Genomic DNA, 12,225 nt, shown 5'->3' with positions numbered 1-12,225 from the left:
GTCAACCATCTTCAAAAGCAGCCCCGCATAGAGCACATTGCCATAGTTCAGGTGGCATGTCACTAAAGCAGCAGTGTATCTTAACTTGAGTATTTTTATATGTACCTCTCAACTTTTAAATCATATTTGGAGCTCTCTTAACCTGAAAGATGTGTGAGTTGCTGCCAAGTGTGGAATGCCACTTTTTAAATAATATATTCTCAGGTAGCTGGCTTGAAATTTTTGTTGCTAAAGCCAGGACCTAAGCCCGGTTGATATAATACAATGCCGAGTGAGCAGGAATCATGTCATAACACAATCTGTTAACTCTGGAACTTACTGTCTGGCTTATTAACAGATTTCTTAACGCCTGTGTAGTTTCATTGGCAGTATTATCATTTATACCATCTTACTGTGGGAAAGTGAAACCTAATGCTAAAGGAATGTATTATGAAGGATTTGGAAGCTTGCTGTTACATATCCACATACTAGGATTGGGAAAGCTGCCAGTTGTTTTCTTGCTCCATAAGTAATCTCTGGATTTTGCAAGGAATGGTAGCAACAGATTTGAGTAGCCTGCTTCTCCCTTAAGCATTATTATAAGAGTATTTTGCAATATACAATTGTCTAAAATGAAGATAAAATCTATCTCCCCTTTTTTTAAAAGGAAGCTCCTTTTTTCCTTTACTATCTTAAGATGAATCTCACTGAAAATTGAGAAGACTTGTGCAAGCATTCAAAGCTGATTAGCCTCTTAAGATTAACATCTAGACTAAAGAATGGATTTTTAGTGCTGAATTTTAATGTTGCTGCTTATTTACTTATGTTTTAAATTTTATTTATAAACTATTGGGAGGAGTTCAATTATAAGTCACTGTAGAAACATGTTTTTTTTAAAAAAACCTAAATAAATAACTTGAAACCAGCTGGTAGAGTGCAGACATACAATGTGTTGTGAAGAAGCTATTGCTGCCCTGGAACTGTTGCTCCTTCAACCTCTTTCTCTAAATACTTCATTTATGATGAGATTTGGCCTTCCCTTCATTTCTAGTATTACAGAACACATAGATTTTGCAACCCAGCTGCAGGAACCTGCCGTGGAACCTCTCTGCAATGCCAACCTACCTGCCAGCATGCATACTTTGGATCACCTTCAAGCTGTTGCCAATCGGGCTAGTCTTCATTACATGGGAGAGAGTCAGCTAAAAGAGGTAGGCTAAGCTGTGGGCTTCACACACACACTGGTAAGAAGCTTCTTTGCACATTGCAGGTAACATTGCCAATTGCTGTCTACCCAGTGCTAGTGGTAGTTTAGCAGCATGTGTGAAACAGATGTTGACAGATGGCAGTGCCAACGCAGGATTCTTCTGCTTCCAGCTTGCACTTTAGCATTAAAACAGATGTGCAGGACACCTGTGGGGAAAGGATGTGCAATATGAAAAGTGTGCTCGTATTGCTTCTGTTCAACATTTATTCCATGCCAATGGTGTGCTAATGCACAACATTGTGGTGAGAGACGGTGTGCCTGTACAGAATGAACCTTTGTTGAGCTATCCTGCCATGTGACTCAAGTGAATCAGAAGTTCACATTCCATGAACCTGTCTCCCCCAACAACCCAAATAAAATCGGGCAAAAGTTCTATATTATTATTATTAGTAGTAGTAGTAGTAGTAATTACTTAAACCCCGCCCATCTGGCCAAGCTTCCCCAGCCACTCTGGGCGGCTCCCAATGAAATATTAAAACACGATAAAACATTAAAAACTTCCCTAAACAGGGCTGCCTTCAGATGTCTTCTAAAAGTCAGATAGTTGCTTATTTCCTTGACATCTGATGGGAGGGTGTTCCACTACTACTGAGAAGACCCTCTGCCTGGTTCCCTGTAACCTCACTTCTCGCAGGGAGGGAACCGCCAGAAGGCCTTCGGAGCTGGACCTTTAGTGTCTGGGCTGAATGATGAGGGTGGAGGCGCTCCTTCAGGTATACTGGGCCGAGGCCATTTAGGTCAACACCAACACTTTGAATTGTGCTCAGAAACATACTGGGAGCCAATGAAGATCTTTCAGGACCACTGTTATATGGTCTCGGCAGCCACTCCCAGTTACCAGTCTAGCTGCCACATAAAGACTATTTAGCAGAAGTACCAGTAACTGAATGGTCTTAGGTCAGGGATAAGAAACATGGTGCTCGCCAGCTGTTGGATTCCAGTTCTCATCAGCCCCAGCCAATGTGGCCAATGGCCAGGAATGATGGGAGTTGTAGTCCAACAAAATCTGGAAGGCACCACACCCTGGTTTAGACACTGACCTGGCTTCTCATCACTTTCAGAATAGAAGTTATTATTTTCTTCTGGTTCGTGTAGCTGCATTTGCAGGATGCCGGAAAGCTTATACACAGATATAAGAGCACATTGCCTGTTGGAAGGGAACAGATTTTATCTTTGAAAGGGAATATGCAGATTTTAAGATGGCATTGATTGTATTACCCTAAGCTGTTACCTTCTCTTGTTCCTCAGGTGTTGCAGAATCTTGGGAAAGACCATTACCCACCGCAATCTTTAGAACAAGTTGGGACTCGAATAGCCAAAGTTCTAGAAAAGGTAGGTGTGCACAACTAAGAGCTTACAAGTTCATATTGTCTTAAATTTACCTGGTTGATAGCCATCTCTGTAACCAGTAGCATTGCCTCAATACCTACGATACAAATCAGGGCTTCTGTTGATAAATAATGCTCCCAATACCATTTTAAAGGCACATTTTTAAAAATCAACAACAAATATAAAATCAAAGCCATCATTGGGAGCATTATTTATCAACTGAACACCTTCCTGCAGCCTCTCTAATGTGGTTTACAGTGGACGCTTGGGTTGCAAACGTTATCCATGCGGGATGCATGTTCGCCACCTGCATCTGCTCACGCGTGGGTTGTGATTCGGCACTTCTGCGCATGGGCAAAGCGCGATTTAGCGCTTCTGCACATGTGCACCCGCAGAAACCTGGAAGTAACCCGTTCTGGTACTTCCGGGTTTTGGTGGTCTGCAACCCGAAAAATCGCAACCTGAAGCAGCTGTAACCTGAGGTATGACTGTACTCTGGCAGACTTCTGGGGAGTGGTAACACAATTTAGGGTCAGTGACTGAGAAGGCTTGGCTTCTTGTGGAGGTCATCCTTACTTCCCATAATGATGCCATGCTAGCAGAGGACCTGTTGAAAACCTTAACTGGTGGGAAAGGGGCACATATGTGGAGAGCTATCTCAGAAGGCTTCAAAGGTTAAAGCCGGTAACTTGAACTGAGCCCAGACGCTGGCCAAAATGCTCCAACTTCCTTACATTCTCAGGGAGGCAGGCTATAGCATTCTGCACCACTTGAAGCTTTTGAGTCCTCTTCAAGGGCAGTTCCAAATAAAGCCCACTGCAGTAGTCATTCCAAGGGGTGACATAAGAGTAGTCTGGTCCCTCCTCTCTAAGAAGTGGCCTAGCCTCCGAATCAAACTGATATTCTCTTATCAGTCTTTGAGATAAAGGCAGGATGTATGAGAGGAGGTTCCGCAGTATGTTGAGGAAAGGCAATGATAAAACAATGGAAAGCAGAAGCTAACATGCATTAGTAAATCATTATTATTCTCTTTCTTATTTGTGGGTATTATATTCTAGATTGTAATAGTAATCATTGTTGTTTAAAATTTGCTTATAAAGTGGTACATTCTTGTAAATTGTGCAAATTGGATGTTTCTTTGTGTCGATTTCATTTTTTTTATATAATATTTTTTATTAGTTTTCCAATTTTAAGACAAGACAACAACAACATACAAACATCAACAAATACAAACAAACACACAAATATAGTTTCTTAACCTCATTTTCATAAACCTCCTTTCTCGGACTTCCCCATACCTCACCCTTTTTGCATCCTTATTTTACAGTTTTTCAGCAACCCTTTTTGCCAATTAAATTTAAACTTATTATCTTTCTCAATTTCACCTTAAATCATCAAACAATTTCAGCTGTAATTCTGCATCTTCCTTCCCCTTGACATTTTAGCACTCCTCAATTTTGTAATAGTTCTTAAGATATACTTTAAACTTCTTCCAATCTTCCTCCACCATCTCTTTCTCTTGGTCACGGATTCTGCCAGTCATTTCTGCCAATCCCATAAAGTCAATCACTTTCGTCTGCCATTCTTCCAGTGTGGGTAGTTCTTGTGTCTTCCAATACTTTGCTAGAAGAATCCTTGCTGCTGTGGTGGCGTACATAAAAAAAATCTTATCCCTCCTTGACACCAATTGGCCGACCATGCCCAAGAGAAATGCTTCTGGTTTCTTGTGAAAAGTACATTTAAGTACCTTCTTAATTTCATTATAAATCATTTCCCAAAAGGCCTTAATCTTTGGGCAGGTCCACCAAAGGTGAAAGAAGGTACCTTCAGTCTCATTACATTTCCAACATTTGTTATTGGGCAGATGATAGATCTTCGCAAGCTTGACTGGGGTCATGTACCACCTATAAATCATTTTCATAATATTTTCTCTTAGGGCATTATACCGGTGGTCCATAACTGTTCCCAGTCAGCAAACATAATGTCATGGCCTAGGTCTTGTGCCCATTTAATCATAGCAGACTTGACTGTCTCATCTATTGTATTCCACCTCAGCAACAGATCTTTGTGTCAATTTCAGTATTATATTTATTATTTTAAACAGAAAACACCCTAAAGTAGACCAGAAACCTCTTACACTGCCAAAGGGCACCTATTTACCATTTCCCTTTGGCAATGTACCAGAGTCTCTGGTCTCCCTAAACTCTCCCTAAACTCCCTAAACTAAGCCTCTGGTCTCCCTAAACTAAGGCCCGGGGGCTGGATGTGGCCCAATCGCCTTCTCAATCTGGCCCATGGACGGTCCGGGAATCAGTGTGTTTTTAAATGAGTAGAATGTGTGCTTTTGTTTAAAATGTATCTCTGGGTTATTTGTGGGGCATAGGAATTCGTTCATTTATTTATTTTTTTCAAAATACAGTCCGGCCCCCCACAAGGTCTGAGGGACAGTGGACCATCCCCCTGCTGAAAAAGTTCACTGACCCCTGCCCGAAATGTACCTTTTCAGAGATTATAGGGTCTTTGTTGGTCCTTTTGAAAAACAGGCATGCTGGCATTCATCCCAGGCTTATTCTCCCCACTACCCCGTCTCTGACCATCCAACTTCTTTGAAACACCTCAAGGGAAACAGAACTCTTAACCAGTAGTTAAAATGGTTATTGAAAATCACCAAAGAGTGACAGCATTTCTGCACTAAGCAAAATACGAGGTTCTGCTCTTGGAAGAAAGCACATAGCCGTTGTACCCATTACAGACATCCATGAGCGCCCTTCGATATAATGCTGTCTGCATAGACAAGATGTGCATTACTAAGTTGTTAAGTGCCTTAATTTTTGAATAAGCTTAGGATGGACGAAGGAAAATAATGAGGTCCTTGTGCAAATGTGAATGATATATGATATTGCCCCCCCTCCCACCCCATCTTGTGTTTTTTATGCCACACCAGAATCAAACCTCTTGGGTCCTCTCCAGCATGGCAGCCCTTTACTGGAGGGTAAAAGGTCAAGGGAAAAAAGCAATTGACTGCCTCCGGCAAGCCCTGCATCATACTCCCTATCATATGAAGGTATGTGTTGTATTACCTGTGTGCCTGTCTGTGATTTCCAGCTTTCAGTTTGTGTGTCTCAGTTTATGTGCTTTCACTGTTACTAATGCCTCCAGAACATCTCCCACATGAATAAATAACTGAATACAGAAGTTTCAAGACAACCTTAAAGTATTTTAGGGCAATCATCTACAGTTGCCTTCTAGTTGCCTTCAAAATAGATATAAAGTGTGGCAGAAACACTTCCGCTCACAATAATAAGATTGGCTTACTGGCTTCAGCTCTTGGCTGCAGCCTCTTCCCCCACTGGAAAGCTGTTCTGGATAGAGGGCAGTGTGCAGTGCAGTGTGGAGGATTATAGCTGGGGAAACGTCCACCTCCCAAAACAAAAAAAATGCAAGAGAGCATTTGGATCCAACCTGTGTTTTGTGTGCTTGTAGTAGGCAGAACAGAGGCTAGCTAAGTTCTGCTCCCATAATGGATCACAAAACCAGCTGCATGCCTGCACATAGATGACTTGGACTTTTCAGGATATCAGGCTACCAAACTCTTTCTCCCAAAAACAACAACAAAAAGGCACTGCCTTTTGGACAGTTCATAATCTCAACATGATTTATTTGTTTAGGAAATTCTGTTGGCACACTGTCAGTTAAACAGTTGTCATTTCATTTTGCCATTATACATTAAAATCTGTCTTGGCAATGCAAGAAAAGAAAAGAAAAGCCCCCAAAATAGAAGCTGACCCTAATAAGCAAAGCCGGTTCTTTCAACAGCTGTCATTTCCAATGACCTGATTCGGCCTAAAGCAACATACTCTTCTCACTAGATTTGTTCCACTTTTCTTCTCTTTCAGGATGTGCCACTCATAAGCCTAGCAAACATCTTTCACAATGCAAAGCTTTGGAATGATGCCATCATTGTGGCTACAATGGCAGTAGAAATTGCCCCACACTTTGTTGTCAATCATTTCACATTGGCTAATGTCTATGTAGCAATGGTAAGTGAATAATCATTAGATTCGGTTCCCTTTCCTTTCGTAGCATCCTGATGCTCCAGTGTTACAGATAGGTAGAGTTTAGGAACAAGGAGAGAAACCACAGTTGTGTGTGGAGGCAGCAGTTAGTCATGTAGCTGGTAGGTAGAGAGTTGTCCCTTTTGGTTTTGTTGGTTCTGACAGTTGATATCATCTGGCTAATTCTCAAAACGCTATGTGGGTGTCTCCAGCTTCCCAATTCAGATCAAGTTGCTCTCTGGTTTGGTGCCTGTGGTGCTTGCCTGCCCCAGTCCCTAGCATTAGGGTGGGGGCAGCATCCTGCACTGTTCTTTGTCATGCCACTCTTCCTTTTTCTTCCTGTAGTAGAGTTTTAGGCACCTTCATAGCACGTGACCTGTTCCCCATTGGCATGAAGCCTGGCTAGCATTTGATAGGACACTGTGGGCTGCAGAAGCATCTCAGTTGATGGGGGAGGCAATTAAAGAGCATTGCATCACTGGCAACCTGGAAACAGCACCATGGTCGTCGTCTTCTTCCCATGTCACTCTCTGTTGCCCTGGCAACCACCATATCTCCAGCAGCCACCAGAGACACTGGCTAGCTTTGTTAAAAAATATAAATAAAAAGCTCCTCCTGTCTGGGAGGATCTGCTGGGAGGGTCATTCTTACTCTGAACAAGGATAAGGGGTATATCTTAGTGTGCCTTTACACATATCTGTATGCACACAGTTGTGAATAGATGGGAAAACATCAATCCATTAAGTTTTGCTGGCAGCAAGTTCACATAACACACAAGCGATGCCTTACCAACATTGATGGAAGTTTTTGTGTGAAGACGGGTCAACATAGGAGCAACTGCAGAAATGGCAGCAATTCTGCATTTTGATAAATGTAAAGGTGTTATTAATGTCAAAATTCTGGCCTTAATTGTAGGAAGTTGCATTCAAATAAGGCATAGATTAGGGGCAAAATGCAGTGGATTGTGGGATTAGCCAATGACCAGTCATGCCCTTCTGCCAGTCTAATGTTTGAGTCTGGAGTTTTTGGGTCATCAGGGAGTGCAATAACCTCATGAACGAGTACATTGGTTGTGAGGAGCATCCTGACATGAAAATGCTAGCAGGTTAGAAGTGTTCTCTTCCGGTATAAGAACAGCAAGGAGTAGTAAAGGGGAAAACAGATCTTAACTGGCGATGCTGTGAAATTCTGTGGCTTTTAGTTTTCCAATATGATGCAACTGGTTGTCCCATCTTGACATGTAAAAACTCCACATGATCCATCTCTTCCTGACATAATATACTTCATAAACTGATTTTTACCATTCTTAATTTTTTCATTTAAAAACTAAGCCTTTTTTAAAAAAACAAAAACTTAAAAATCTGCACCCCTCAGCAAAATGTGACCATATTATTTCCATTTCCTGAAGGTAATGCTAAACTAGAAATAACTTGTGCTAAGTCATTGAGGAGCCATAAACTAGTTCCATGACTTCAGGCCAATTTCTGTGTTACCCTGATGACACTGTCACTGGCAAAAAAACACAAAACCCTGGTTCTCAAGGGAAGCAGTTTGTATGCTGGCTTCTTATGCACTGCTGGTGTAGTTTGAGCCGATGCATACAGTGCATTGCCTTGCACAAATAGCTTTTCATGTGGAACAGTGTGCATACAACTCCCATTTTTCAGTGGCTACCGTAACACAAAAGTAAGATATTGAGTCTTAGGTCCCTTACTTAATGTCTTTACACAAAGGACCCAATTGGATATAACCCTTAATCATATTTTAGCACTACAGAAATTAGCAGAAGCAGGCCGCAGACTTCCTTTCCCCTTCCCCTTTTCAAGCATTGCTGCGAGGAAGAGATTCAAAGCATCTACTTCCAAGTTTATTTTATTTCAGTTATTTTTAAAAAAATACCTAGTTTCTTGCAAGCTTACTTTAAACTATGGTTTATTGAAAGGTGCCAGAATTCAGCTGTTGTTTTTGTTCCTGGCTCGATCCAACAAGCAGCAGTGTGAAATTTAGCCTGATGTTCAACACCATAGCCTTGCTATCAATAGCATGGTACCTGTTTGGTAGGTGTTTTGCTGGGGCTTATGGTACTTTGACCACTAATCATTTTGCATCTGGGCCCTACAGGAGGAGTTTGAGAAAGCCATGAGATGGTATGAATCAACATTGAAACTCCAACCCGAGTTTGCACCAGCGAAGAATCGGATCCGTGCCATTCAGTGTCATTTACTCATGAAAAAAGAAAGACGTTCTCCTTAAAGATCACAATCTTCTTCATTTTTCCCTTTTGTTTTTAAAAGACAACCGAATCATTCTTCACTATTATGCTTGTAATGAGGTGTGCTAATATAAATTGGGAAACCAGGATTTTAACTAAGAATTTGGGATTGTTTTTATTGTTCAGAAACGGAAGCATCCTTGGAAGCATTACAGAAAAAAACATTTTTACTAAACATCTGTATAATTAAATATTGAGCCCAGAAACTTTCCACATGCCTGTGACCCAAACATCCTTAGATTTTTTTTCCATAAAACAAATTGGTGCCAGCATAGAATGTAACCTGCTTCTTTGTCTAGCATATCTATGAAAATGCAAAGCACACCATTGCACCAGACACACTACGTAGGAAGAAGATTTTTATCCATCAGAAACTCACATGTTACCATTTCTTCCAGTCCATATTACAGCATTACCAGCTCAGAGATTGATTGTGAGATAAGAATGCAGGTGGCTGCAGACCCTTTTTTGTACTGTTTTTAGGGGGGGGAGGAGAAGCGGCAAGCACAACATCTAGTTGTAAAATCATTTTTATTTTGGTTACCTGAAGAAAAGGGAAATAAGACAAAACATTATTTAAGAGATTTTATATCCATATATATGTGAAACCCACTGCAGCCCTTAGCCTGTCTTTACTAATTTTTTGTTTTACCCAGCTGAGTGCAAGGTGCAAATGTTAAAGGCATTTGTCCACATGCTCTGTGACTCTACAAGTTAGAGAAAGTGAGAGCATTTTAGCAAACAAGGCAAACGGTCTGTTTCCAAATCAGTACCCACCTTGATCAGTGAAGGACTTGAAGCTCCATGTCTCATTGTTGAATCAACAAGGGCACATAACTTGGAACAAAAATAAAGAATTATGTTAATGAATGCTGGCCTCTCTTTTTATATAGTCAAATGTCTTTTACAACAAATGTGGTGCAATTGCCTTAAGTTGTATTGAATGTACAATAGGGATCAGGTTCAGCTTTGTTACACTGGAGTACAAGTGGTCTTTGGATTGTGTTCTATATGTGACTCTCTGGGCATTTGACTCCACACACTTCCAGTTGCATTGAGTGGAAGAATAGGATCACACTTGTCCATGTGCTGCAAATTAGAATGCAGCACAGTCTGAACTTTAAGACACAGGGAAAGCTTACACCCCTAGAGTAGACTCCCCTCCTCAGACTTTTTCTCCTCAGCAAACAACATACAGTGGTACCTCAGGTTACATACGCTTCAGGTTACAGACTCCGCTAACCCAGAAATAGTGCTTCAGGTTAAGAACTTTGCTTCAGGATGAGAACAGAAATCGTGCTCCGGTGGCACGGCGGCAACAGGAGGCCCCATTAGCTAAAGTGGTGCTTCAGGTTAAGAACAGTTTCAGGTAAAGTACAGACCTCCGGAACGAATTAAGTACTTAACCTGAGGTACCACTGTATTGCAAAATCTTTCTAAAAGTTTGCATTCATTACATATGATCAACTAGGAACTAAGAGTAGCCAGCTCCTGCCTAATGTCAACTTGGAGATCAGGCATGCCAGACCCTAGTTACTGCTGAAGGCTTGAAAACGCAAATGACAGCGGCTCCCACTGAGCTAGACATACATGTAGGTCACAACTGATGGTCCAAAACAGAGGCTCACAAGTTCCTTTAAATATGGTAGGCAGGTGCATCACCATACATACCTTGCACATCCAGCCTGCATCTTCAGCTTCAGCAAGATAAGCACACATGGAAATCTGCTCCAACATCCATTACCATTGCTGGATTGCAAAGCAGTGAGGACTAGCATAATTACATTTTTGCCAGATTAGGTCAGAGGACATTCTGTAGTGAGGATGATCCTTCCCATTGGACTTGGTAGGTAGGGTCCTTGGAACTGTTCATCTATAGCTCAGTAGATCCTGAGACTCTTAATCACAGGGTCGTGGGTTGGAGCCTCACATTGTGTGAAATATTCCTGCATTGCAGGGGGCTGGACTAAAGGGGAAGGGGCTGGTCCCTTCCCATTCTATGACTCAAGCTATTCAAGTCCTTTTCCAGGTGGAATTGTCCTTCCCTCCAGACTTACCCTTTTCTTGTCTTTGGGCGGGGGGGGGGGATCTATCCGATTGATCCTTTCCTGCAACTTATCACTGTTCTTTTTTCCTTATGTTGTCTCCCCTTCTCTAGTTTGTTGTCCTCTGCTCCCTGCTAGAATTGTTTTTCTGATTCTTTGCCTTGGTTATTTGTCATATAGCACATGATATTTCGTGCCTTTGCTTGTCCTGAGGTTGCTTTCTTCACCCCACACCTTGTTACAGTTTTCTACATGGTTCCTGAGATTCCAGGGGTGGGGTGAACATTTTCATCATGGGGTTGAGGAGCTTATTTTGGCTCTGCTGATTTGGTCTCGAGTGCCACTCTTCTGCCTGGAGACCCTGCCTACGAAGTATAGTGGGAGGCACCCTCTCTCTCGAGAGTGTCCTGCAACATAACCTGTAAACAGAAATGTACAGTAAGAACCAGGTTCCATTTTCATTGAGTTATGCACACTATTGCATCGCTAGATAAGTAACTAGTAAAATTGGGGGATTTTTTCTAAATCCATAACTTACATATTGCTAATTTGTATGTAGCAGAGAGAAATACTGAAAAGAGATTTTCCCAAATAATTAAGAAGCTTTCAGTCTCTTTCACCTGAAGCGCAGGAAAGGTCAATCATGGCATTCTGGCAGATCAGGTCATCGCTCCTTCTCTGGAGAATGGTCTGGAGGTCTGCTTTCTTGCCACCGGTTCCTGTTCCCATTGCACTTGCTTCCACCACTTGAGAAACCATTTTTCTGACTGTGCCAACCACTACCTTGTACCTAGCGCTGCTTGGTGGATCTCAAGAGTTTTTATAAAAACAAATCCCACAAGCATAGAGTCTGCCCATGCCTACAACATCTGCCATTAAGGAATATGATGAGGTGGTGAGTCCATGAGATTTGATTCCATGCTTCTTGATGTTTGGGGGCATCAGAAATGAAGCTGATGTATGTTCATGCACAATTCAGAAGAAGATTACATGGATCTTCTGTATGGGGCTACTGAAGAATTTAATCAAATATAGGCATCAGGTTACAATATTATTATGAGTTTGTGGGTGCTAAACCCTAAATTATTGGGTTCAGTAGGTATCCAAATCTAATTAAGGCTCAGTGTTAAAGCTGCTACGCCTGTGTGTATTTAAGCCTGTGTATTAGATGCTTCTAAATCTTCTGGAATTAGCATGTATTTAGGGCTAATTAAGCTTGTCTAAGCTTCCTGTGTTGAGGTAGTCACCTGAGGAATGGGCCATTAGGACAACAAAGCA

The 12,225-nt window shown here is 41.6% G+C and overlaps 1 protein-coding gene across 4 annotated transcripts in view; it reads left to right on the top strand.

The window, feature by feature from the left end:
• TTC17 (tetratricopeptide repeat domain 17) overlaps positions 1 to 9,772 on the top strand; it is a 57,309-nt gene extending 47,537 nt beyond the window's left edge. For all 4 annotated transcript variants that reach the window (XM_081834043.1, XM_081834044.1, XM_081834046.1 and 1 more), the window contains exons 21-25: positions 1,031 to 1,190; positions 2,495 to 2,578; positions 5,520 to 5,639; positions 6,472 to 6,615; positions 8,752 to 9,772. In XM_081834043.1, the coding sequence (XP_081690169.1) occupies positions 1,031 to 1,190; positions 2,495 to 2,578; positions 5,520 to 5,639; positions 6,472 to 6,615; positions 8,752 to 8,883 (640 nt within the window). In that variant the 3' untranslated portion in view covers positions 8,884 to 9,772. The remainder of the gene's footprint in view (positions 1 to 1,030; positions 1,191 to 2,494; positions 2,579 to 5,519; positions 5,640 to 6,471; positions 6,616 to 8,751) is intronic.
• The last annotated feature ends 2,453 nt before the right edge of the window (positions 9,773 to 12,225 follow it).

Source organism: Podarcis erhardii (genome assembly GCF_964252035.2).
Source record: "Podarcis erhardii genome assembly, chromosome: 1".
In the NCBI taxonomy this organism is placed as follows: Eukaryota; Metazoa; Chordata; class Lepidosauria; order Squamata; family Lacertidae; genus Podarcis; species Podarcis erhardii.
The sequence above is the reverse complement of the archived record's forward strand: the minus strand, read 5'-3'. Positions and strand labels throughout refer to the sequence as shown.